At 36.7% G+C, this 27,000-nt stretch overlaps 1 protein-coding gene across 1 annotated transcript in view; it reads right to left on the bottom strand.

The window, feature by feature from the left end:
- Positions 1-5,720: 5,720 nt before the first annotated feature.
- SELENOF (selenoprotein F) overlaps positions 5,721-27,000 on the bottom strand; it is a 50,857-nt gene continuing 29,577 nt past the window's right edge. The window contains exons 3-5 of the mRNA XM_008690635.2: positions 26,727-26,790; positions 8,645-8,694; positions 5,721-6,847 (exon numbers count right to left, since the gene is read on the bottom strand). Of these exons, the coding sequence (XP_008688857.2) occupies positions 6,716-6,847; positions 8,645-8,694; positions 26,727-26,790 (246 nt within the window). The 3' untranslated portion in view covers positions 5,721-6,715. The remainder of the gene's footprint in view (positions 6,848-8,644; positions 8,695-26,726; positions 26,791-27,000) is intronic.

The raw sequence follows: 27,000 nt of genomic DNA, 5'->3' as shown, positions 1-27,000 counted from the left end.
ATATATGGTTTTCCCCAAGAGCTGAAGCTTTAAAGAACTCTGTGATCAGTAAACGTGGTGTGAGCGAGTTCTTTGTGCTGGTCTTCTGGGGGAGGGACCTGTTGCGTTGATTCTCAGGTGGAACTGCCCTAGTGGAAATGCAGTTCCAGTGCACACGGGAGGCAGGGCTTGGTGTAAGTGGCTCCAGACTCCACAAGGTGGCGCTGTTTTGCTCTCTGAAGTCTTCCAGCACTGATGGGTGGGGTATGGTGGCGCCGCACTCTAGCTCTGGAGCTGAAAATTTGTGCCCCCCCCCCCCCTTGGTGAGCCCTTACAGAGGAGCAATCACTCCTGTCTCCCTGGTTTTGGTCAGAGCTCTGTTCACCCTGCCTGTGTCCCAGCGTTTTTATCCCAATTACATGACTGACTTTCAAAACTCTAGATTTTAGGGAGCCTCTGGGCTATGTGACTGCTTGACCCATGGGATATGGTGGAAGTGACATCATGTGCTATTTGGGCCCAGGCCTTAAGAAATGGGTAGTTTTCACTTCCTGCTTCTTAGAAGGATGCTTGTTTTTGAGCCCAGTCACGACACTGTGAGGAAGCTGAAGCCGCCTAATGGAAGAATAGACAGCCAGTGCCAGTTCGCCAGCTGTATGAGTGACCCATCTTGGAAGTGGGTCCTCTTGACCCAGCTGATGCCTGGTGGAGCAGGCATCAGCTGGCCTCACTGAGCCCTGCCCAAAGTATATATTTGCGAGCAAAATAGTTACGGTTTTAACCCATTAAGTTTTGGAAAGGTTTGTTATGCAGTAAAAGAAACTAGACTAGATGTTTGGCTGGGATCTGGGCTGGGCCCATGGGGTAAGATCTAGCTAAGACCAAGTGGATAGGCAAGGGGTAGAGATGGACAGAGATTTCATTCCATACAGAAACGGAGAGTTCTGTATTGTTGGACTAAGATGCCGAGAGAAAATATGTAGATGAGTTAGGAAAGACAGAAATCAGATCAGAAAGTCTGGGCTAGAGGTGCCTGGGTGGCTGTCGGTTAAGCATCTGACTCTTGGTTTTGGCTCAGGTTGTGATCCCAGGGTTGTGAGACTGAGCCCCATGTTGGGCTCCATGCTAGGCATGGAGCCTGCTTGAAGTTCTCCCTCTCTCTCTCTCTCCCTCTGCCCTTCTCCCTACTCAGGTGCGTATGTTTTCTCTCTAAAATTAATAAATCTTTAGCCAAAGATTTTTTTTTTTTAATAGATGAGTATCCAGATGTTCAAGCCAGGGAAGAAGAATGGAAACACAATTCAGGTCCATAGAATTAATTTCAAAATCTTGAATGGCAAACAGAATAGTTTAGTTGCACATTCATGATGTGTAAGATTAGGCAACAGGAACCAGGGACTTAGGTCAAAAGTCTGAGTATAGGAGGAGATCAAACCAGTCCCACGAACTCTGGTACTAGTTACTATGGAGGTGGTGACAGAAAGGACTATCTTATATGTTGAGTCAAATGGTTTCAAGACTGGAGCTCCACAATCTTTCAAGGGAATTAGAATTGAGATTGACGCTTAAAGATGGCAAGGAAGAGTGCTTGAGTGTGGTGTCAACAGTCACTTCCTATTCACATAACCAGCCAACACTTAAAGAATCCACTTTGTATGTATACAAATGAATACTGGACTCAGAAAATTTAACATTTATGCTTACGCTTGTCTTTTTTGTCTTAAAAGCAAGTTGAAGAGTAGTTAAAAAAAAAAACACAAACTTTTTTTGGGGGGGTGAGGGGCAGAGGGAGAGAGAGAATCTTAAGCAGGCTCCATGCCCTCACACAGGGCTTGATTTCACAATCCTGAGATCACAACCTGAGCCAAAATCAAGAGGCGGATGCTTAACTGACTGAGCCCCCAGGCACTGTGGAGGAATAGTTTTAAAAAGCACATTGGGGCGCCTGGGTGGCGCAGTCGTTAAGCGTCTGCCTTCGGCTCAGGGCGTGATCCTGGCGTTCTGGGATCGAGCCCCACATCAGGCTCCTCCGCTAAGAGCCTGCTTCTTCCTCTCCCTCTCCCCCTGCTTGTGTTCCCTCTCTCGCTGGCTGTCTCTCTCTGTAAAATAAATAAATAAAATCTTTAAAAAAAAAAAAAAAAGCACATAATATGCTAGAGGTTCCTGAAGAGATTATTAGTCCTTAGTGAAAGCACAGATAGGGTATTTGTTTACATAGGCATAAATGAATATTTGATTTTCATGACCTTTAGAGTTGACCATACTGGATTTTGTCTTTCCCCTGCTCAAGGTTTTGTTCTGAAAGCAACTTAGAATACAGCTGAATTCTTAGGATGACATGTATTAGATCTTCCCAGCCTACCCTCACAACTTCATTTCCTACTACCCTTTTCCCTGGGTCACTAGTTTCCAGACACCCTGGCCTTCTTTCAGGTATGTGAAGTTTCCAGACTTTCTACTCAGTCAGGATCTTTGTACATGCTCTCCCTTCCCACTGGAAGGCATTTTAATTTACTCTATACCTGGATAGCTTCTGTTCATATTTTAGGCCTGTTTAAATATCATATTCTTTGGAGATCCCCAAGCTCATTAGTTTCCTTTATATTTCTCTTCTGGTAACTTGTTCATTACCTTTACCGTAATTGCTATATTTGTACTTTAATTGTTGATTTTCACTAGACTCTAGTAGACATGGGGACATCAGACATTAATTTTTTGAGAGAAAGAATGTGTGTGCGTGAGTGAGCAGGGGTGGGGTGGGGTGGGTGGGATAGAAGGAGAGGGAGAGAATCTGAAGCAGGCTCCAGGCTCAGTGCAGAGCCCGACTTGGGGCTCAATCTCATGACCTGAGCCAAAATCGAGAGTGGGACACTTAACGGACTGAGCCATTCAGGTGCCCTGGGGACATTAGCTTTTTTAAGAACTGAGGTTGGGGAAGAGAAAAATGAAATCCAGTTAAGTGACAGTAGGCAGAAGACAGAGGTAAAATTGAGAGACTAAAACATATCATATAAAGAACTAAATATTTACAGTCTGAGGACCAGTTAATAGAGGGCAAAGTATTTGACACATCTCAGTAGCCCCTGATGAACACTCTGAGAGATGAAGAATTTTAGGATATACAGAAACTGGAAGGTACTGGTGGGAATGTAAAATGGCGTAGCCACTTCAGAAGTTTGGGTGTGCCTCCAAGAGTTAAAATAGATAGTATGACTCAGCGGTTTCCTTCCGAGTAATAAATCTAAGAGAAATGAAAATATTTCTAGACTTGTACATAAATATATATAGCTGCATTATTCGTAACAGCCCCAAAGTGGAAACAACCCGAATGACTACCAAATAATGGATAAAATGTGGTACAGTCATACAAAAGAAAATTAGCCATAAAAAGTAATGAAGTACATACTAAATGAAAGACCCCAGATAAATGGCCATGTATTGTACGATCCCATTTATATGAAATATCCAGAATACGCAAACCCGTTGGGACAGAAGGCAAAACCAGTGGTGGTCAGCGCTGGGGGTAGGTGGCTGTGGGAGTCCCTGCTAACGGTATAGACAGGATTTCTGTTTGAGGTGATGAGCGTGTTCTAAATTTAGATAGTGGTGATGGCTGCATGGCTCCGAAAATACTAAAATAAATAAATAAATAAAAAATTGCATACTTTAAGTGGGTTTTAAATGTGAATTGTATCTTGATAAAAAAAAAATGTAAAAAGTTATAGTCCATTCTCAGTACTCACGGTAGCTCTATGAAGTTGCTGCCAACACTGAACTCACAACAGACCGCTGCTCTCAGGGGACATACACGCTGGGTATTTTTAAAAGGCTAAATCACCAAAAACACAAAAAACTAATAGACTATGAAAGGATATTTGTTTACAGCACGAGAGCTGAAAAAGGTAGTGCCCCCTTGTTTGACTTCAGCTGGGAATGTCTGCACCAAGAGACTCCAATCTTTCTGTGCCCATTCGTCAATGACTTCAAAAGTACCCTGGGTATTATGATTGTGGGGTTACAGATAATTTTAATGAGTAGGTGTATTTGTAAATATGGAATTCACGAATAATAAGGATCAACTGTAGCTTAGCTTAGTTTGTCTACCGATTTTTTTTTTTTTTTAGGGCTAAACTTCAATCTTTTCATAATGCTGGATAAAATGGCTGTATTTGTAAAAGACGTTTAATGAGTGGCTGACAGGAAAGGACTAGTTATAGAGGCTGCACACAATTATTCTTATTTAGAAATGCAGAGGAAATAAAACTAACCATGTCTCATGTTACTGATTTCTGGCAAAGGGGCAGTTTGAAGGTAAGACATGCAGTAAGTCTACTCTGAATTTTTGATCACAAATGCAGGCCTTTCCCAGGGCAAGTCCTCTGTCACCACAGAATGTAGTTAAAAGGCATTTTAATTTTCAAGTAAAAGAAATACTTACCTCGTTGTGCTCATATCTGGAATCTGTACTCCTCCTTCCCGTGTATTTGCTTTCACATATAAGGGAAGGCAAATTTTAATTTCCAAAGTTTTGCAGTATTTGCTTTCACAAGTTTTTTTTTTTTTTTTTGCATTTTATCTTTAATTTTAGATTAGGTTTTAAGCCTCAAATCCTCTTAAAACAGGAAATGTCAGTTTTTGTTCATAGTTCCTTTTAGAAGAGGCTTTTGCCAAATTCAGGAATTTAGAGATAAATTAACTGTTTTAGGTTTATAAGTAACATTTTGGCAGGGGGAACAAATTTATAAATACCAAGCATTACATATCCATATTTGTGAACCAGAAGCAGCTTAATCAAGTTTCAGAACTGGGCTATAAAATGGCACTTTTTGGATCAGAAGTTCTCTCTCCTGGTAATCATTTGTCTTTTTTTTTTTAAAAAAAGAGCTTTTAGCTGTTCTTTGATTGGAATTGGTGAAAAATAGTTGGAACTAATTTGAACCTCCCAATTAAAATAGTAGAGCTTGGTGGGTACACGGTTATTCATCAGCTCAGGAACTTCAAGCTCTAAGATACTATGGGGTTCTTCAGCCTCTTTTGATCTCTTATAACAACTTGAATATAGTTTTTAAGCGTCTCTTCACTTTTCTTTTTAAACTGATGCCAGCACTCATTTAACTGGCTCTTCCTGCCCAGATAGCAGTCCAATTAGGTTCCCGTGCCAATCCCAGAAGTTTTGAAGTTTCATCCCTTCTGTCCTACTGTTCATCTGCGTGTGGTGGCACCATCTCATGCTACTTCTCCTACTGTTCTGACTGGCTGCACATCCCTCTTGTTCTGAAGTAATAACAGCCATGGGATTTGTGCCACACCGTCCAGGGTGTCGTACTATCAAAACCATGGCTCTCCCCACTACTCTAAATGATCAAAAATAAATAGAACTTAGTCTGTTTGCCAAGACTCTCATAGTATTTTATTTTGATTAACCAACTTGCCTAGGGTTTATTCTCTTCATGGCTTTACAAATATACTTAATTTAAAATATGACATAATACAAAATGCTAGTAATAATAACCAATCTCTTAAAAATATTCCATTAGCATTTCCTGGTAGCGTCTCTAAAGACTTCCAAATATCCTTCATTAACATGGTTTAATTCTTAATTTTTTATTTTTAAAGTTTCTAGAATATAAGAATTTACCCTGAGATTAAGCTGACACAAGATTAGACCAATTTGATAAGAGGTTTAAATGACCTAAATTCATTGGATGAATGTTGTTCTTAGTGAACCACCAGACAGAAGATCAAGCAAGAAAAATCATTTTTAATGGCTCATAAAAATTCTGCATTTTAGGAGCTATTCCTTAAAGGAGATATCAATAAAAAAATGTATTCACAGCTAAAAGCACTTTGAGAAACTGCTAGACAAGTATAAAGCAATGTTACCCACAACAACTTTGAAACACTGTAGCCATTTTAACATTTTGGATGAAATAGGGCTTCTATGAAAAAATAAAAATGCACTAAGAAATGTGATATTTTTAAACATGAGAGGACAAATCAGAAGGATTTCAAATTCTCGATTTTTTTTGAAACTTTATTTATATTTTGGTCTTAAACAAATGATCAGTTTTTGTTTTTCTGTAAGGGTGTGAAGCACAAAAATTTGCTAAATATCAGATCCACACAAATCCTCCTGAAGGTTTTCTGTGTAGTCTTCATTAATGCGAATCTCTGTGAATGTTTCACTCTTACTGTAGATCTTGAATCTGTTTTACAATAACGAAGCCATAAAGTTTTAATGCAACACATTCATTATGAACTATAACATTTCTAGTAAAAGGAAAGCTGGGAGAATGAGAAGCAGGCAATCTGTTGAGGCTCCGCGGCTCTTGTTTGCTTTGTAGTTCTGCTGTTGCTTTCAAAGAGCACACGGCACATGCATGAGGCGCAGTAGGCATCTCCGCTATTAACCTCCCTCATCTAAAAATCTGCTGTTCGTAAAACTGGACCAATTATTACACACTATCATTTGCATAATTAGCCAACTCTATTACAAAGCATTTTGGTAGTGGTATCAACAAATGTGGAAGGATGGAAATTTATGAAAACTGGGTTGTGTTAAGCTTGCCAACTCCTTAGATACCATGGGCTGTGCTGCCCCTTCAATTGTTAATGAGATGTTTAATGCCTCACAGAGAGTGATCAAAGGAAGGAAGCAAAACTAGAATATTCTCTAGGTACTGGAGTATTTCATTTGATAAAGTAACAAAAGGATAGGACAAAATTGAAGCAAGATTTATATGCGTTCCAACTTTTCACTCAGGAATTCTTCTACACTGTCTGTGTTCCATTTGAGGATGCTTAATTCTTCAGCAATGTTCCCGTTGTCATCCAAAAGCTTTAATACAGGATCTGAACCACGAACATACTACAAAAAGAAAAGCACATCATTTTTATCTGCTTAGAAGAGCCTTCTCAGCCTCAACCAAAACCCAAATAATTCAATCCAGCTTTATCCAATTTAATAGTAACAAAAAAGGCTTGTAGATAGAACATAATAGGTCCTACAGGATTTCAAAAAACTAAATAATTACGTTTACCTCTGAAAAGAAAAATACCTGTTGGTATCAAGATTGTCAATTAATATCCCCACCAATAGGCTAAATAAGAAAAATATTATATCAAGAGATGGAGAAAAAGCATGCCGCCCGCCACGTGCTTCAAGGTGGATGAACCCTGGCAACCTCATGCTAAGTGAAATAAGCCAGCCATGAAAGGACGAATACTGTAGGATTCAACTCCTATGAAGAATCTAAAATAATGAGTCACAGAAACAAAGCAGAAGGGTAGCTGGTCAAAGGGCTGCAAGGTGGGGAGAGGGGGAATTAGTGTTTAATAGGTATAGGGTTTCAGTTTTGGAAGATGAAGAAATTCCAGAGATCCACTGCCCAACAGTGAATATATTTAACAGCACTGAACTGTATGTTTAAAAAGATGGTAAATTTAATATTATGTATTTATCACAATTAAAAACTTAAAAAGTGGGCTAAAGAGCTGAACAGATACCCAAAAGAAGATCCACAGATGGCAAAGAGGCTTATGAAAAGATGCTCAATTAGGGAATTGCAAAATAAAACAATGAGATAATACCATGTACTTCTTCGAATGGCTAAAATGCCAGGCACGGACAGTACTTAGTGCTAGTGAAGATGGGGAACCACAGACACTCTCATAACTGGTGGGAATGCAACACAATACAGCCAATTTAGAAGCCCGATTGGGAATTTCTTACAAAGCTAAACAATCTTACTATATGATCTAGCAATTGTGCTTCTAGGTAATACGTTGAAAACTTATGCCTACACAAAAACGTGTACGGCAGCTTTACTCATAAATGCCCAGAACTGGAAACACTCAAGATGTCCTTCCAAAGGTGAATATAAAAACCATGGTACAACAGACTATTCATACTATTTAGTGTTAAGAAATGAGCTATCTAGGGGCGCCTGGGTGGCACAGCGGTTAGGCGTCTGCCTTCGACTCAGGGCGTGATCCTGGCATTATGGGATCGAGCCCCACATCAGGCTCCTCTGCTATGAGCCTGCTTCTTCCTCTCCCACTCCCTCTGCTTGTGTTCCCTCTCTCGCTGGCTGTCTCTATCTCTGTCAAATAAATAAATAAAATCTTAAAAAAAAAAAAGAAAGAAATGAGCTATCTAGCTATAAGGAAGATATGGGAAGAAACTTAATTGCATATCTCTCAGTCCAAGAAGCCATACATACTGTATGATTTCAACCATATGACCTTCTGCAAAAGGTAAACTACAGACAGTAAGATCTAGTGGTTGCCAGGGGTTTGGGGGAGGAAGAGGTATGAATAGGTAGCACAGGAGATTTTTAGGGCAAGTAAGATCCCGTAAGGGTGTATACACGGTATTATATACATTTGTCAAACCTAGACTACACAATACAAAAAAATCCTAAAGCAAACTAGGGAATTTAGTTAATGTATCAATATTGGTTCATCAATTGTACCACATAAATACAAGATGTTAATAAGGGAAACTGGGTGGGAGGATACGAAGAGGGAGGAGGTAGATATGGGAACAGTGTACTTCTGAATCAATTTTTCTGCATATCTAAAATGACTCTAAGGTATTAAAAAAACTTAAAATATTTTAATTAAAAAAATACTGGAAAAAGGAATTCCATTAAAATCCTCTTACCTTGATTTGTAGTCCTCTGAATAGTTTGGGTTTATCACTCCTGACAAAAGCTTAAGAAAAAAAAATTCCAATTATTCACTTCAAAACTCTAGCTACAAAGATTAATACAAAAAGTACAAATACACTCAATAAAACATTAGATCCTATAGAATAAAACTAAGGAAATTCAAACATAAATAAACGGAAAGGCATATCATACATACTATTCAATGAGAAGAATAAATATTTTAATAGATGTTAATTGTTTCAAACGTAATCAAAATCCCAAATCCTAATGGCATTCTGAGGGCTTGGTAGTAAAGCTCTGTGATAAAAGTAAATGTGTAAGAAGTCTGGGTGTTTAGAAAAAGTGAAATATGGGAGGACAACCTGTTCCATTGTTAATAGATGATGTGATACCGATACCAGAATAGATAAAACAGATTAGGAAATCTTTATAGATTCAAATATCTCCATACATTGTTCAATATGGTAAAACTATCAAATCAGAGAGGGAAGGAGAATATGATTATGTGTGTGCGTCTGGGGGCTGTAGGTGTGAATTTTTTAACACGTTGGAGAAAACTTGTCAAACTATTTGGGGAAAAATAGGATATAGGTACCTGTTTTTCTATCTTGTATCAAAATGAATTCCTGATGGATTTAGATTTTCAATTCAATTCAACAAATACTTATTGCAGACCTATCCGTATGCCAGGCGACAGCGATAAAGCTACACAAAACATGATTCCTGCTCTTACGGAACTTACAGTCTGGTGAGGAAGAAAGATGCTAACCCAGTGATCACACTAATGATTTCAGCTGTGGTTAAGTATCACACGGAAGTTAACATACACAACTTCAATACAGAATACAAACTCCTCTTCCTAACTATGACCATAGAGGAAATGCTTTATTGATATGCCTATACAATAAATGAAAACTTCAGGACAGTTAAACACCACTAGAGACAAAATTAAAAGTAAAAATGATATACTGGGGAAAATCTCTAACAATGTATAAAAGTTCTCATAAATTATTAAATATATGCTAGGTGGACAAATGGACTAAGGACAGGAGCATATAATGTATAAATATACAAATGGTCAAAAAACATATGAAATAAATGTTCATCCTCCCTAAAAATCAAATGTCAAAACAATGACGTACCCTCAGAGTGCCAAAAGCTAAAAGAATTTTTAAGGTTAGAGGGGGTGGAAAGAGGGATTTTCCTGGGGGTTACTTGAGGGAGAAATATAAATAGAGACGTATTTCCAGAGAGGTATTTAGCAAAATGAACCCAAAGTCTTAAAATGTACATGTTCTTTAAATCTGAAAGTCCCCTGCTGGGCATTTCTTTATTCTGAGGAAATTATATAAGGTCCTGCTAACCACACCTAGAAATTTGGAAAAAATTTAAATGTGTAAGAAGCATAAAACCAGTTAATGGGGTAAAAATCTATTTGTAGTCAAAATGCCTGGATGTTTTTATATATTTTCAGAAGCAGTTTTACTAAGTATAGTAGATTAATTATAGTTTGGAAAATATTCACTCTTCCATTCTCTATCCATTGACTTTCCCACTCCGTTGACCTTGGGCTTGGTCAAAAGTCTTCCATTGGCAGATTCAATATGGTAGAAGTGACAGCATGGCAGTTACAAGTACAAGTTAAGAGATGTCATGATTTCTGTTTTTCCCTTTGTGCTCCTACCATCTTCCATGTTCTATGTAATCATTGGCCATTTAGGCCAAATTCTAGAAGGAGAAGATATGTGAAGCACAACTGATCCCAACCCTTAGCCTGGAGCCATGTCCAGCTAACTTAGCCAAATGTAACTGAACCAGAACTGACCTGTAGACCTGAGAGTAAAATATAAATGTTGATTATTAAAAGCCAAAATAAAAGAAGCTACAGGTTAAATAAATTAATGTGGACCACACCACAGAATGCATCCAATCATTAAAAATTAATCTATTTAGTGACATAGAAGCAAACTCACATATAAAAAGCAAGTTTGAGATCAGTTTGTTTCCTCTGGTTTTTACAAAAAAATACTTTAATATATTTATTCAAAATCTTAAAAAAATTGAGCTAGCAAATACAAAATGCCTGGCACAAATACACATAACCTTTAAAAAACGTTAACTATTATTTCAATAGGGGGTTATATCTGGAGCACAGGGTTTGGGGGAGTTTTATTTAAAAAAAAAATTTTTTTAGAAGATTTTATTTGACAGAGAAAGAGTGAGAGAGAGAGCACAAGCAGGGGGAGCAGCAGAGGGAAAGGGAGAAGCAGGCTGTCCTCTGAGCAGGGAGCCCAATGGGGGCTTGATCCTAGGACTCTGGGATCATGACCTGAGCCGAAGGCAGACACTTTACCAACTGAGCCACCGAGGTACCCCTTGGGGAAGTTTTAAATCAATGTTTTTCCTTTTTTGGATTGTTGATCTAACATTTTACCAATTTTTTAGTAATGATAATATAAAACTGTTCAAGTTAAATTTAGAACACATTTTTCTAAAATACAAGTAGATATTTCATATATATACTTGATAGTTCTTAGATTTTATGGTGACATACATGCTTCTGAGAACTTATTTCTTAAACTTACAATTAACTAGCAATAGCATTATAGACATTTCATTACGAAGGTCTTTATTTAAAGATTAAGAACTTGTTGGAAGAGACGCAGATATCCTATCTACACTTCCCCTACAAAATTTAGTTCAAAATAAAGCTGATTGTTAGTCTATTAGAATTTCTTCTCTATTAACTCCTTCCTTTAGGATTTGATACTCTGCAGCCTCCTGAATCCCCAAACAAGCTCATGATATCCTGTTGTATTTTATACCATCCTTTCTGCAAATGCTATATGTACACCTGTGCAAAACATGACCTACACTACGTGTGTTGTCTACTGTGTAAGAAACTTCTCTAGGGGAAAAGAACTGTTCTTATGTCTTTTTTGCATCCATTAATAGAGCCTAGCACATTTAATAACTTTCATTTATTCAAAAGATTTTTAATAGGCTGAAATGAATAAATTAAAAGGAGTCACTAATGACTATTTTCATCAGTTCTTTGCTCTGCTAAGCACAGATCTACAATACCTCCTAATGTTGAATGAGGGGAATATCCGTTAAACACCCTGTGGTAGCCACTCACATTTTACAAGCCGTGAATTAATCTTTTAATACTTGAGTGCTTTTATGTACACGTGGCACTAGGATAGGCTATATGAGAGTATAAAACTTGTAGAAAGACTCACAGGAACTTCTTTTCTAGTTTACTTTCTGCTATTTTAAAAATAGCTCAATAACATCAGTTTGAAGATTCCTAAAGAAATCCAGTCATTGTGATGCCTGGTGGCTGTTGGTTAAGCATCTGCTTTTGGCTCAGGTCATGATCCCTGGGTCCTGGGATGGAGTCCCACAATGGGCTCCTTGCTCAGCAGGGAGCCTGCTGCTCTCTCTGCTTGCTCTGACAAGTAAATAAATTAAATCTAAAAAAAAAAAAAAAAAACCAAAAAAACCAAAACGGTTATTGCATTTCCAGAAAATGTTCTTATGCCAACTAATAAAGGCCGTTTTGTGAGTAGTACTTTAAAGTGATCAAATATACAGAAGTGATTAGAAAAACACATGAAATGTTTCAGCTTTTCATTCTGGATTCTTACCAGCAGGTCATTTGCACAGCTCCCCTGAAGAGGAGCTTAGTTTTGCTCTACGTATTACTGAGAAACTTGTAGAACTCTTCTAATTCAGACTCTTCAGAGGTAGCTATAAACAATATTAAAAAAAAAAAACAACAAAAAACTATCCTCCTCATTCCAAAAAGAGGATAAAATTAGGGATGATGAGATAATAGGAAGGATATGTCTTGAGGTTAAAGAAAAATGTCTGAATTAATTTACTTTCAAAATAAGTGAAAATATAAATAAAAAAGATGAAATACTTGGCTAGATGTAATGATATACCTTTGATCACATTACAAGTAGTTAATACAATGCACTCTACTGGTTTTAAGATTTAATTTGATTTTAAGGGCTTATAGAAAGTATGGTTAAGACTTGTGAACTATCACATAAAATTATAAGGAATGACAGATGTTTTTCCGTTGAGAAAAATAACCAGTTGAATCAGAATATGTTCTAAAAAAAAATGTCAAATGAGAATGGCCAACAACAAACAATAGAAATGAATTCTCAACTATGCTCAAGGAAGCTTCTGGGTGCCTAAAAGAGTATCTCTAAAATAAGAAAATTTACTATTGTATACAAACCATCTGGAGTATAGAATTATGAGTCATTTGGGTCTTCCCAACAAGACAATTTAGAAGCACATGAAAACATTCACAGAAGAGCAACTTAAATAACTGAAAGAATCTGAGGAGACTGGAGGTACAACAACGAAGACAAGACAAACTAAAGATACGATTACTTAGTATGGAAAGATAGTCAGAAAAAGAATGTTTGAAGATTATAAATTCATCAGGGATATATTAACCAATGTAAACACAGGCTTTTCACCTAATTCCCATTTGTCGAAAGTGGGGGCACCCTTGAATTAGATAAATTTTGTAAATCCATTCATCCATTCAATAAATACTTGAATCCTTCTTAATGTGAGGAGCAGTGTTAGATAGATTCTGGGTATATTAATGACAAAAAAAAATAATAATGGGCTTTAAGAGTTCCTAATTTGGTAGAGGCAAAAGTCAAGTCAAATAAATACATTATAATATTACGTGGCAACTGTGGAATATAAAAGCTAAAGTGAAAAATTCTAAAGGCCACAAAAAATGTTTGGACTGAGTTTTGAATAGCAGTCTGCCACAAGAACTGAAAGGGGCATAAGTCAGGAGGAACATGCAGTGTATGCGAAGCCTTAGAGGTCAGCATTCAGAGAAATGCAGATAGTTGTGCATGTGAAATACAGGTGTGAACGACAGTCAAGAAAAGCATGTTGTGATGGGTCTTGAATTGTGAAGCTACTGAGTTTGACATTTATTCTGTATGTGATGGGGAACTATAGAGGGCCACAGAAATCAAATCTGTCTACTGGAAAAGGTCTTTTTGGTAGTTGTGTAGAGGACACAACTAAAGTAAGAAAAGGGAACAGAGATACCTAGACCAGATAACAAGTAAGTAATCCTTCTGGAGAAAGATGCCAAAGGCTTGATTAAAATCACAGAGAAGGCCAAAGGAGTAGGATTTGAAAGTTCTTAAGGAGGGGAAGAGATACCATTTGGTGACTAACTGGGTATAAAGTGTGAAATAAAGGTTAGTCACGATTCTTGTGTTTTATGCTTTTGCTTGGTGATATTGCCATTTGTGGAAACAGGAAAAGAAGATGGTATACTTTTATAAGAGAAGAGTATTAATTCAGTTTTTGGATATGTTGGGTTTAAGGCCTCTCTACCAAAAATGTGGGCCACAGCCTGGAGGATTACTAGAAATGCAGAATCTCAGGATCCAGCCCAAATTTACAGAATTTACTCTACATTGAACAAGATTTTCAGATGATTCATATGTACATAGGCTTAAGGTATCTATCAGATCATACAAACGAAAATGTCCGCTTGCAGTCAGAAATATGATTTCTAACAGGTGTGACCTAGAAATATAGATTAGGAGTCATCAGGTAAATACTATAATTGGAACTGAGGGAGTGGGACATTCAAGAGAGTAAGAAAAGAAGAAAATATAAAGATAGACCCTGACTACAACTAACATTTGAAAGGTGGGTGGCAGATGAGATGCGAGGAAAGGATAAGGGAAAGCTTGTTAGATGGAGGAAAAACTAGGAGGTATCAAATTCACAGAAGTGAAGGGAAGAGAGTTTCAAATGCTAGAGTCAAGTAAGATTTAACCACCAGGAGGTAAAATGGTAGAAACAGAAATCAGAATGTCATAGGCAGAAGAACAGCTGGCAGCAAATAAACAAACCCCTGCATATTATGAGAAGTCAGGCTGCAGCTATAACTGATATACTGATTTGAGCGGCTTTTATTTTTTTAAAGATGGCAAATAAAGGAGTAAAGAAATGCCTGATGGTTACTGATGGAAATTTATTACCTAAAAAGAGTATGTTACAAAAATAATACCCACCATTTAATATCCTCCGTACTGAAATAGTGCTTGACATACAGTAAAGCATTCAAGTATTCATAGAACTAGTGAATGGTCTACTCTGTATTTGTTGGTGCCACACACAAACTAAGTGATTTAGGTGTGTTATTTAATCCTCAAAACAGTCTTATAAGGTGGGTTTTTACTAATTTCAAACCGCTACCTATTTTATAAATGAGAAAAACTGATGAAGTGAATACTAATGAATGATACTACCTCTAGTAAAACTTTAATGTAGCCTCATAATCCTAGGCATTACTGGCATGAGAAGTTGGTATGAGAAGTGCAATCATAGTTGGTTTGAGAAGTAAGAAGTAAAAACCTATTTGCTATCTAAGTTCTACGCTATTTTAAAATTTGTGTACCTTCAAAGGTATATGATCCTAATAAGGAACTGGCAAACTATAGACTGAGGTCCACAGTTTAGGCTGCTGCTTTAGTAAGTACAGTTTTACTGGCACGAAGCCACACTTATTTAAATATTGTTTATGGCTGCTTCTATACTACAAAAGTAGAGTTCAATAGTTGTAGCACAGACCTTTGCTACCTGTCAAGCTGAAAAATTTTATAATTAGGGAAACTTTTTTTTGAGACACACAAATATGCTTAACATTATAAGACTCATGCTTAAGAAGGAATTGTCATCATTACTTTTCATGCTACTACGAACGATAAAACATTAGGCCCACAGGGCCACTCAGAGTGACTCCTGCCCTGGGGAGGGGAAGAGATAACCCCTCACCCCAGCATGACTGCACTTCATGAAGCTGAGCCTCTTAGCTGGTTGAACAGGGAGGAAGCCCTGTGTGGCTGCAGCTGTGGCAGAGAGGCTAACTGTGGACAGCTAGGATGACTGCTGGCTCCACCTGCCAATGAGCCCCCATCAGCCACAGGTGGGCCTCTCAACAGCATGGGGAGCAAACCCTGCCCCCACAGGAGGCAGAGTGGGTGACTGCAATCAGCTAAGCTGAGGGCAATCACAGCTCAACCATAAAAGGAGGGCACACGCAGTCCACAGAGGGGATAACCCTGGAGCACTTGGTTCTGGTGAAAAGAATGGACTGTGATTCTAGAGCACCAAAGACCACTTCTTCACAAGGTAACTACTTTTTTTATTTTTAAAGATTTTATTTGTCAGAGCACGTGCACACAATTGGGGGGAAGGAGAAGCAGGCTCCCTTGCTGAGTAGGCAGCCTGATGCGGGACTCAATCCCAGGACCCTAGGATCATGACCTGAGGCAAAGGCAGCTGCTTAAATGAGCCACCCAGGCAGCCCACAAGGAAACTACTTTCAAGACCAAAAGGTATAGCTGACCTAACACACACACACACACACACACAAAGACAAAATGAGGAGACAGAGGCATATGTCCCAAATGAAAGAATAGGACGAAAATCACAGTGAAAGAGCTAAATGAAACAGATAAGCAATATGCCTGAAGAAACTTTAATAATCATAAAGCTGCTCAGTGGACTTGAGAAGAGTAGACGAACAGTGACAACTTTAACAAAGAGACAAGATATAAAAAAGAACCAGGAAGAGTTGAAGAATTCAATAACTAAAATGAAAACTACACTAGAAGGAATCAACAGCACATGACCATGCAGAATGGATCAGCAATCTAGAAGACAAGGTAATGGAAAGTAACCAAGCCAAACATCAAAAAGAATAAAAAATGACAACAGGTTATGGGAAATATGCAATATCATCCAGTGTAACACATTCACATTATAGGGATACCAGAAAGAAAAGAGAAAAACAAGGGGTCAGAAAACTCATTTTAAAAATTATTAAAATATAAAATATTAAATAGTTGAAAACTTCCTTAATCTGGGAAAAGAAACCCTAACAAAATAAACCAAAGGAGGTCCACACCAAGACACATAATAATGAAAATATCAAAGATTAAAGACAAAGGGAGAATCTTAAAAGCAAAGCAAGAGAAAAGTTACTATCAGGGAAACCCCATTTTTCACTAGAAATTTTGACGCCAGAAGGGAACGGCATGATAAATTCAAAGTGCTGAAAGGAAAAAACCTTCAACCAAGAATACTCAGTGAGGTTACCATTAAGAACAGAAGGAGAAAAAAAAGTTTCCCAGAAAAACAAAAGTTAAAGTCATTCATCACCCCTTAACTAGCGTTACAAGAAATGATAAAGGGAATTCTTAAGTAGAAAGAAAAGGCCATAATGAGAAGAAAATTAGGAAAAAGAAAAATTCTCAAAGGTAAAAGCAAACATAGTAAAGGTGGTAGATTAAGCCAATGTGGAGATTAAAACAATAGTAAAATCAATTACATCTACAAAAATTAGTCAAGGGATACACAAAGAGGTAAAATATGAAATCACACATAAAATGTAAGAGGCCATCAATTTTATACAGACTGCTATACACACAGAATGTTATATATGAACCCAGCGATACCCAAAAATAAATCTGTGATACACACAAAAAACAAAAAGGGATCCAAGCACAATGTTAAAGCCATCAAACCAAAAGAGAACAAAAGACAGAGAACTACAAAAAACCCCACAAAAAACAAAAAGCCCCCAAACCACAAAGCAATTAACAAAAATGACAATAAGGACACACCCATGAATACTTAATTTAAATGTAAATGGAATATGGGGGCACCTAGCTCAGTGGGTTAAGTGTCTGACTCTTGATTTCAGGATCCTGAGATAGCGCCCTGCTTAAGATTCTCTCTCCCTCTGAGGCTGCCTGCCTGTGCGTGCGCCTGGTTCGCTCATTCTCTCTCTCAAAAAAAAGGTAAATGAACTATACGCTCCAATCAAAAGACACAGAGTGACTGGGTAAACAACAACAGAGAAGACCCATCTACTATAACTTGTTTACAAGAGATTTGCTTCAGACTTAAAGACACATACAGAGTGAAAAGTGAAGGTATGGATAAAGATATTCCATGCAAATGGAAGAGAGAGAAGAGTTCGTAGGAATACTTTTATCAAAGACTGTAGCAAGAGACAAAGGGCACTTACAGAATGATAAAGTGATGACTTTGACAAGAGGATTTCACAATTATAAATATCTCTGCACCCAAAATAGTATCACCTAAATACATAAAGCAGTAATAAAAGTCATAAAGTAAGAAATTAGCAGTAATACAATAGTAGGTGACTTAAACACTCCACTTACAGTGGATACATATTGTGGACAGAAAATCAACAAGGAAAAAGTTGCTTTGAATGACACATTAGACCAGACAGAACAGATACACACAGAATATTCAATCCAAAAACTGAATACACATTCAAATGCACATGGTACATTCTCCAGGACAGATCCTATCTTAGGTCACAAGTCTAAATAATTGTAAAAGTCTGAAATCATATCATGTATCTTTTCTGACCATAAAGGTATGAAACACGAAGTAAATTACAAGAAAAAACTCAAGCAAAAACATATGAAGGTTAAAAAAACACACTACTAAACACCAATGGGTCAACAACAACAAAAAAATCAAAGAGGAAATAAAAAAATACATGGAGAGAAATAAAACGCACTGGTCCAAAATCTTTGGGACATAGCTAAAGCAGTTCTAAGAGGGAAATTTATTGAGATACAGGCCTACTCAAGAAATAAGAAAAACCTCAAAAAACCTAACCTTACACCTAAAGGAACTAGAAAAAGAACAAAGCCAGTGGAAAGGAGGGGAATAATAAAAGACTAGAGCAGAAATAAATGAAATAGCAACTAAAAAAAAAAAAAAGAAAAAAAAAAAAAAAAAAAAACACAATAGAAAAGTTCAATGAAACCAAGAGCTGGTTCTCTGAAAAGATAAATAAAATTGATAAGCCTTTAGCTAGACTCATCAAGAAAAAGAGGACTTGGGGTGCCTGGGTGGCTCAGTTGGTTGTCTGCCTTCGGCTTAGGTCATAGTCCTGAGACCGAGCCCCACATCGGCCTCCCTGTTCAGCGGGGAGCCTGTTTCTCCCTCTGCCTGCTGCTCCTCATACTTGCTCTCTCTCTCTTACTGTTGAATAAATAAAATCTTAAAGTCAAATAAAATCAGAAATAGAGAATAACTGACATTACTGAATAAAATGAATTGTAAGAAAATATTACGAAAAATGAGTAACTTCCCACAACAATCTTCCAAAACAGAATCAGAAAGAAACAGAATATCTGAACTGACCAATCATGTGTAATGAGATTGAATCAATAATTTAAAACCACCCAATGAACAAAATAAAGTCCAGGACCAGATGGATTCACGGGTGAATTCTATCAAACATGTAAGGAAGATGTAACTTATCAAACTATTCCAAAAAATAGAAGAGAAGAGAAAGGAAATCTTCCAAATACACTCTATGAGGCCAGCATACCCTCACGTGAAACACGAAAACTACAGGCCCATATCCCTGATGAACACAGACACAAATATCCTCAACAAAATATTAACATGCAGCAAGACATTAAAAGGATCACTCACCATGATCAAGTGGGATTTGTTCCAAGGATGCAAGAGTGGTTCAATATTCGCAAATCAATGTGATACACATAAATAAGACGAAGGATACAAACCATATGATCATCTCAATGGATGCAGAAAAGGCATCTGACAAAATTCTACCTCTGCTTATGATACAAACTCAAAATGAGGTGGGTTAGGAGGGAATATACCTCAACGTAACAAAGGCCATATATGAAAAAGCCACAGCTAACAACACGTTCAATGGTGAAAACTGAAAGCTTTTCCTCTGAGATCAGGAGCAAGACGGCTGCCCACACTTACCACTTCTACTCAACATAGTACTGGAAGTCCTAGCTGCAGCAGAGAAGAAAAAGAAAGGCAACCAAATTTGTAAAGAAGTAAAACTGTTAAATTTGCAGATGACAAGATACTTTATACAGAAAACACAACCCGTATCCATTGCAGCTTTCACTGTCCTCTCAGGGCACGCTGGGCACAGAGAGCTCCAGGACCACCTTGCCCATGCCCACTTTGGCTACAGATGTTCTACCAAAATGCCCCCTACAGAGAGTATCCTAGGATGCCCAGGCCCATGCCCCATCTTGAATCAAGCGACCCTATCACAGGGTGCCCTCCAGATGGAGAGCCCCAGGACACCCTAGCATGCACAAAACCATTCCTCCAAGTTTAGAAGTAGCTGTTCTGCCTAATTCATAGAAACAAGCACAGAAAGTAAAGTAGACTGGACAGACAGAAGAATATGCTACCAAAGAAAGAGTTAAGACAGAACTGCAGGAAAAGAACTAAATGAAACATAGATGAGCAATGGTCTGATAAAGAATTTAAAAGTAATGATTATAAAGATGCTCAGTGGACTGGAGATAAGAGTGGAATAACTAAGTGAGAACTTCAACAAAGAGAAAATACAAAAAAAGAACCAATCAGAGTTGAAGAATACAATAACTGAAATGCAAAATAAACCGGGGGAATCAATAGTAGGTTAGTGGATGCAGAACAATGGATCATCGATCTTGAAGACAGGCTATGGAATGCAACCAAGCTGAACAGCAAAATGAAAAAAAGCATTTTTACAAGTGAGTAGAGAGGTGCCGGGTGGGCTCAGTCTGGATCGTGTGACTTTTGATTTTGGGGTCATGAGTTCAAACCCCATGCTGGGTGTAGAGATTACTTAAATAAATAAAACTTGAAAAAAGAAAAAAAAAAAAAGATAAGTAGAGGGGCTCAGTTGCTGGAGCTTGCAACTCTTGATTTCAGGATCAGGAGTTTAAGCCCCACGTTGGACATGGAGCCTACTTAATTAAAAAAAAATGAGTAGAGATTAAGGAATCTCTTTGACAATATCAACTGAGCAAGCATTTGCATTTAGGGGTCTCAGGCGGAGAGAAAAAGGGGCAGAAAACTTATCTGAAGAAACAAGAGCTGAAAACTTCCCTAACCTGGGGAAGGAAACAGACATCCAGGTTCAGAAAGCAGAGTTCAAAAGAAGATGAACCTAAGGAGAGCCACACCACTACATAAAATAATTAAAATGTCAAGGGTTTAAGATAAGGGAAAAATTTTAAAGCGGCAAGAAAAGCAAAAAGTTGTATACAAGGGAAACTCCATAAAGCTATCGGCTGAATTTTCAGCAAAAATGCTGCAGGCCAGAAAGCAGTGGCATGATATATTCAAAGTCCTGAAAAGGGAAATGAACCCCCCTGCAACCCTACAACCTACCACCAAGAGTACTCTAAGGTAAGATTATCATTCAGTATTGAAGCAGAGACAAAGAGCTTCCCAGATAAAATTAAAGGACTTCATCACCACTACACCAGCCTTATAAGACATGCTTCTAAACAACCAATGGGGTCAACAAAGAAATCAAAGAGGAAATAAAAATACATGAAGACGAATGAAAATGGAAACGCCAGTGGTTCAAAATCTATGCGCTGCAGCAAAAGCAATTCTAAGAGGGAAATTTATAGCAATACAGGCTGACCTGTAAATAAGGCAAGAAAAATCTCAAACAATCTTACACTTAAACTGAACAAAAATAACAAAACCCACGGTTAGTCGAAGAAAAAAAAAAAGTATTAGAGCAGGAATAAAGAGAGACTAAAAATACAGCACAAAAGATCCAACCAAGAGTTGGATCTCTGGAAAGATAATCAAAATTGAGAAAGCTTAGCCATACTCATCAAGAAAAAGAGAGGACTTCAAATCAGAATTGAGAGAAGTAACAACAGAAAGAAACAACAAAGAACAACAAAGAAATAGAAACAACAAAGAAAAACAAAAGATTTTAAGAGAAGACTATGAAAAATTATATGCCAACAAACAGAACAACCTAGAAGAAATGGATAATATTCTAGAAACATATATCTTTCAAAACTGAATCAGGAAAAAAAAACAGAAAACCTGAACAGACGAATTAACTCTTAAAGGAATTGAACTGGTCATCAAAAAACTTCCAACAAACAAGATTCAAGGAGCAGATGGCTTCACAGGTGAATTCTAAAACTATTCCAAAAAAATACAGGAAGAAGAAAACCTTCCAAATACATTCCACTAGGCCAGTATGACCCTGATACCGCAAAAAAGTAAATTATAGGCCAATATCTCTTATTAACATAGATGCAAAAATCCTCAACAAATTATTCAGTCAATCAACAATACATTAAAGGGATCATTCACCACAGTCAAGTGGGGTTTATTTTAGGGATGTAAGGAAGGTTCAATATTCACCTATCAGTCACTTTGATACACTACATTACTGCGAGAAAGGATAAAAACCAAATGATCATCTCAATGGATACAGAAAAAGCCTCTGACAAAATACAACATTATTCATGATAAAAGCTCTCAACAAAGTGGGTTTAGAGGGAACACACCTCAGCATAATAAAGGCCATATATAAAAAAAACCCCCAAACCAACATCATACACAATCGTAAAACAGTGAGAGCTTTTCCTCTAAGATCCAAAACAAGACAAGGATGTACACTGCTGTCTTGCCACTTTTATTCCACATACTACTGGAGGTCCTAGTTGTAGCAAGAACAAGAGATAAAAGACATAGAAATTGTTAAGAAGTAAAACTGCCACTATTTGCAGATGAGATATTATATATAGAAAAACCTAAAGACTCCACCAAAAAACTATTAGAATTGATAAGTGACGTCAGTAAAATTTCAGGATATACAATATACAGAAATTGATTATAGTTTTAAACATTAACAATGAAGTAGCAGAAAGAGAAATAAAGAAAACAATCCCATTTACCACTGCACCAAAAAGAATGAAATACTTAGGAATAAACTTAACCAAGGACACGAAAGACCTGTACTCTGGAAAGTATAAAACATTTGTAATAGAAATTGAAGATGACATTTAAAAAAATGGAAAGTCATACCATGCTAATGGACTGGGAGAACTGCTATTGTGAAATGTCCATACTACCCAAAGCTATCTACAGAGTCGACAAAACCCTATCAAAACACCAATAGCATTTTCACTGAACTAGAACAAATCATCCTAAAATCTGTATGGAACCACAGAAGACCCTGAACAGCCAAAGCAATCTTGAGAACAAAGCTGGCTGTATCAAAATCCTAGATTTCAAAATATAAGCTATACTAACCAAGAGTATGGTGCTGGCATAAAAACAGACACATAGATCAATAGACCAGAAGAGAAAGTTAAGAAAAAAAACCCCATGCTTATATGGTCAATTAATCTATAACAAAGGAGGCAAAATATACAATGAAGACAGTCTCTTCAACAAATAGTACTGGGAAAACTAGACAGCTACACATAGAAGAATAAAACTAGGCCACTTTCTTACACCACATAGAAAAATAAACTCAAAATGACTCAAAACCTAAATGGGATACCCGAAACCATTAAAGTCCTAGAAGAACACACAGGAAGCAATCTGTTTGACATCAGTCTTAGCAAGGTGTCTTCTCAGGCAAGGGAAACAAAAGCAAAAATAAACTATTGGGACTATACCAAAACAAAAAGCTTATGTACAGCAAAGGAAACCATCAACAAAATGAGAAGGCAACCTACTGAATGGGAGAAGATATTTGCAAATGATATGTCTGATAAGGAGTTAATATCTAAAATATATAAAGAACTTATATAGAACTCAATACCAAATAAACAATCCGATTATAAACTGGGTAGAGGGCCTAAAAAGACATTTTTACAAAACAACAAACAGATGGCAAACAGACATACGAAATGATGATGAACATCACAAATCATTAGGGAAATGGAAATCAAAATCACAATGATGAATCACCTTATCCTATCAGGATGGTTAGAATCAAAAGGAAATAAAAAGCGATGGTGAGGATGTAGATAAAAAGAAACTCTCATGCACTGCTGGTGAGAATGTAAATTGGTGCAGCCATTGTGAAAACAGCATGGAGGTTCCTCAAAAAATTAAAAACAAATATCATTTTTCCAATAATTTCACTATTGGGTATTTACCCAAAGAAAACAAAAACACTAATATATGTTTACTGCAGTATTATTTGCAATAGCCAAGATAGGGAAGCAACCCAAGTGTCCACTGATAAATGAATGGATAAAGAAGATGTGTATACACACACACACACACACACACAATGAAATATTACTCAGCCATAAAAATGGATGAGACATTGCCATTGGCACAACATGAATGGACCTGAGGGTATTATAGTAAGTAAAATAAGTCAGAGAAAACAATCATATGATTTCACTTATAAGGGGAATCTAAAAAACAAAACAAATTAATAAATCCATGCAGAAACAGACAATAGAGAATTGATGGTTGCTAGAAGAGGTATGGTGGGGGGATGGGCAAAATGGATGAATGGGAATGGAAGATATGAGTTTCCAGTTACGGAAAGAGTAAGTCATGGGGAAGGTTAATCAATGGTATTGTAATAGCACTGTAATGACAACTCACCCACGGTGAGTATAGCAGAAGGTACAGACTTGTCAAATTACTATGTTGTATACCTGAAACTAACATAAAATTCTGTGTCAGCTATATTTTAATTAAAAAAAAAGGTGTGGGATACACAATGGAATATTATTCAGCTGTAGAAAAGAATGAGACCTTTCCATCTGTGACAACATGGATGGATCTAGAGGGATTAAGCTAAGTGAGATAAGCTAGACAGAGACAGACAAATACCATATCATTTCACATATATGTGGAATCTAAAAAAATAAGTGAAATGACTGAAAAACGAACAGATTCTTAAATACATAGAGCCGGTGGTTGCCACAGAGGAAGTGGATGGAGGGGTTGGGTGATTAAGGGGATTAACAGATACCAGCTTCCACTTATAAAATAAATATTAAGTCATAGAGACATTGTATGGCGTCACATGATGACTACACACTTAATATGATTAGCACTGTTAACATAAATTATCGAATCAGCATACTGTACACGGGAAACACTGTATGTCAATTACACTTCAGTAATTAAAAATATTAAGGATTATAAGAAAGTATTCATACTTATACAACCAAAACATGGAAATTAGAAGAATCTTAGGAGCTGGACCTGGAACTGGTTTTGGAATATAATCTGGGACTTTTTTCCCCACAAACACTGAGTGGTTTAAGTTCAATAAAATGTTTCGAAATTTGGTTCTCTCTTCTGGAATTATTTAACATTAATTTCCTTTTCTGTTTTATGACATGGGTATTTTAAATTAAGTGAATTAAAAAAATTACAATTATTTTAAGATAATGTATAATGAAAGTTATGATAATCCCAGAGGCTACTGGATGTTGATGACAAAGACTGTAATGCAATGATGACATAAAAATTGGCTTGGTATTTGTAATCACTATAAAAATTGACAATTGTCCTTCATGCCCTATTCCAGAATATCTTTAAGATAGTGAGTCTGAAAGGAGGAACATAATAATGGTTATATTAAAATATACCAGCTTCTCATGGACTCAGAAAACATTGGCATTATATATAATTATATCGAATATGGTTATGCATTACAGAAATAATCACTTGCATTTAAAAAAAAACCCTGTGTATTAAATATTTATACACAAAATTAAAATCCATTGTTTTCAAAAAGAAAAGACAGTATGACTACATGTACTCAGAGTATGATAATTTAACTATAAGAAATATACAGAATTAAGTTCCACTACAAGGACTGATAAACTCCACTTAAATTTTTAAAGACTGAACTTCCAACTATAGAAATTATTACCAAAGACATAATAAAATCTGATATCACAAATAAGGCTAATTGTGGTATCAAAGCTACTCCTAACCTCATGAAAATCTAAATCACAAAAGATTATTTATAAAACAAGTCAGTAAATATGAGTAATATAATTAAAAAGCAATTTCTAGGAATAAGGGTGATCAAACTATCATTTAGAGAAGTGATATAAAAACCAAAACCAACTGTGGTACAATTCTGAGTGTGAAGGCAAAAAAAATCAGCATAAGGAATTTTTTCCCTAACAGAAGTAGATATATTCTGTGCTATATTAGAATGTGTTTATTCTGACAAAGAATGTATTTACTTAGATGTGTATCTGCTTTGGGCCTCATATAAACTGTCCCCAAGCCAAACTATTATTCTATTACATTTCTGTGCCAAAAAGAACAATATGTTATTATAAATAATTCTAGGTCAGCAATAAAGGGCATGTGTGAATACAGGTAATTTAAAAGATAGTTAAGTCCAAAAAATTCTCTTGCCATTAAGTAAACAAGGTGAGAAGCCATGAGACAGTCAGCAGAAATAAAAACAAGGTATATAAAACAAGCACTCATGTATTTCAGTTACAAAAAACAAAACAGAACAAAATAAAAAACCCCACTTCTTTACCTTTATACAGTTTCAGTTTTATAAAACTGATTTTCAAATGACATGCCAGGACAGAATAGAAAAGTGTTAGTTCAAGTCCTCTGGAGATACAAAGCTCCATTCTTATTTGATGTCAACCAAAAGAATACATTTTCACAATTATCCTTTCATGTATTTATCCTTAAAATTTCCTGTGAGGACGTACATGGATGACTGCCTCTCCTCCACACCTCAAGTCCTACGGTAATTAATTCTCTTAACGATCTGTCGCTTGCACAGATCTATGCTCACTTACTCCAACTGTTCCTTATAAGCATTTTATATAAATCAATTTACATTTAAGATATATTAGAAAGGTATGTTATTTAAAGGGATTACATTTGTATCTGGTAAAACAAAGGCTCTTGTATAATTTATACTTAAGGAAAGGAAAGGCTCTCCTAAGAAAATAACTACTTCATCATGTGCTGTATCATACATTATGCTTACTTAAAGTAACCTTGTATTCAACAATTACTATAAAACTCTATCTCCATGAAAACAAAATGTGGAAAAAAAATACACTGTTGAGAAAGTATAATTCTAAAAATTCTTATTCTTGGGAATATTTAATGAAAGTATTCTTGTAAAATGTTGATTTTAAATTAAAGTGAAAATTTACTAGAGATAATTTTACATACCTTGGACTTGAGGGAACCTCCCCAATTTTCATCCACAAACTTCAAGAATAGCACCTGCATAAAGCTGCAAAAAGAAAAACAAGAATTTAAAAAAACTGGTACAGTTTTTAAGATTTTATTTATTTTGGAAAGAGAGAAAGAGAGACAGCACGAGTGGGGGTGGGAGGGCAGAGAGGGAGGGTGAGAGTCTTTCAAGCAGACTCCGCACTGGGAGCCTCATGCGGGCTCAATCTCACGACTCCGCGATCATGACCTGAGCTGAAATCACGAGTTG

This window comes from Ursus maritimus, unplaced genomic scaffold (assembly GCF_017311325.1).
Source record: "Ursus maritimus isolate PB19 unplaced genomic scaffold, ASM1731132v1 scaffold_12, whole genome shotgun sequence".
Taxonomy (NCBI): Eukaryota; Metazoa; Chordata; class Mammalia; order Carnivora; family Ursidae; genus Ursus; species Ursus maritimus.
This window is presented reverse-complemented; position numbering and strand designations above follow the sequence as displayed.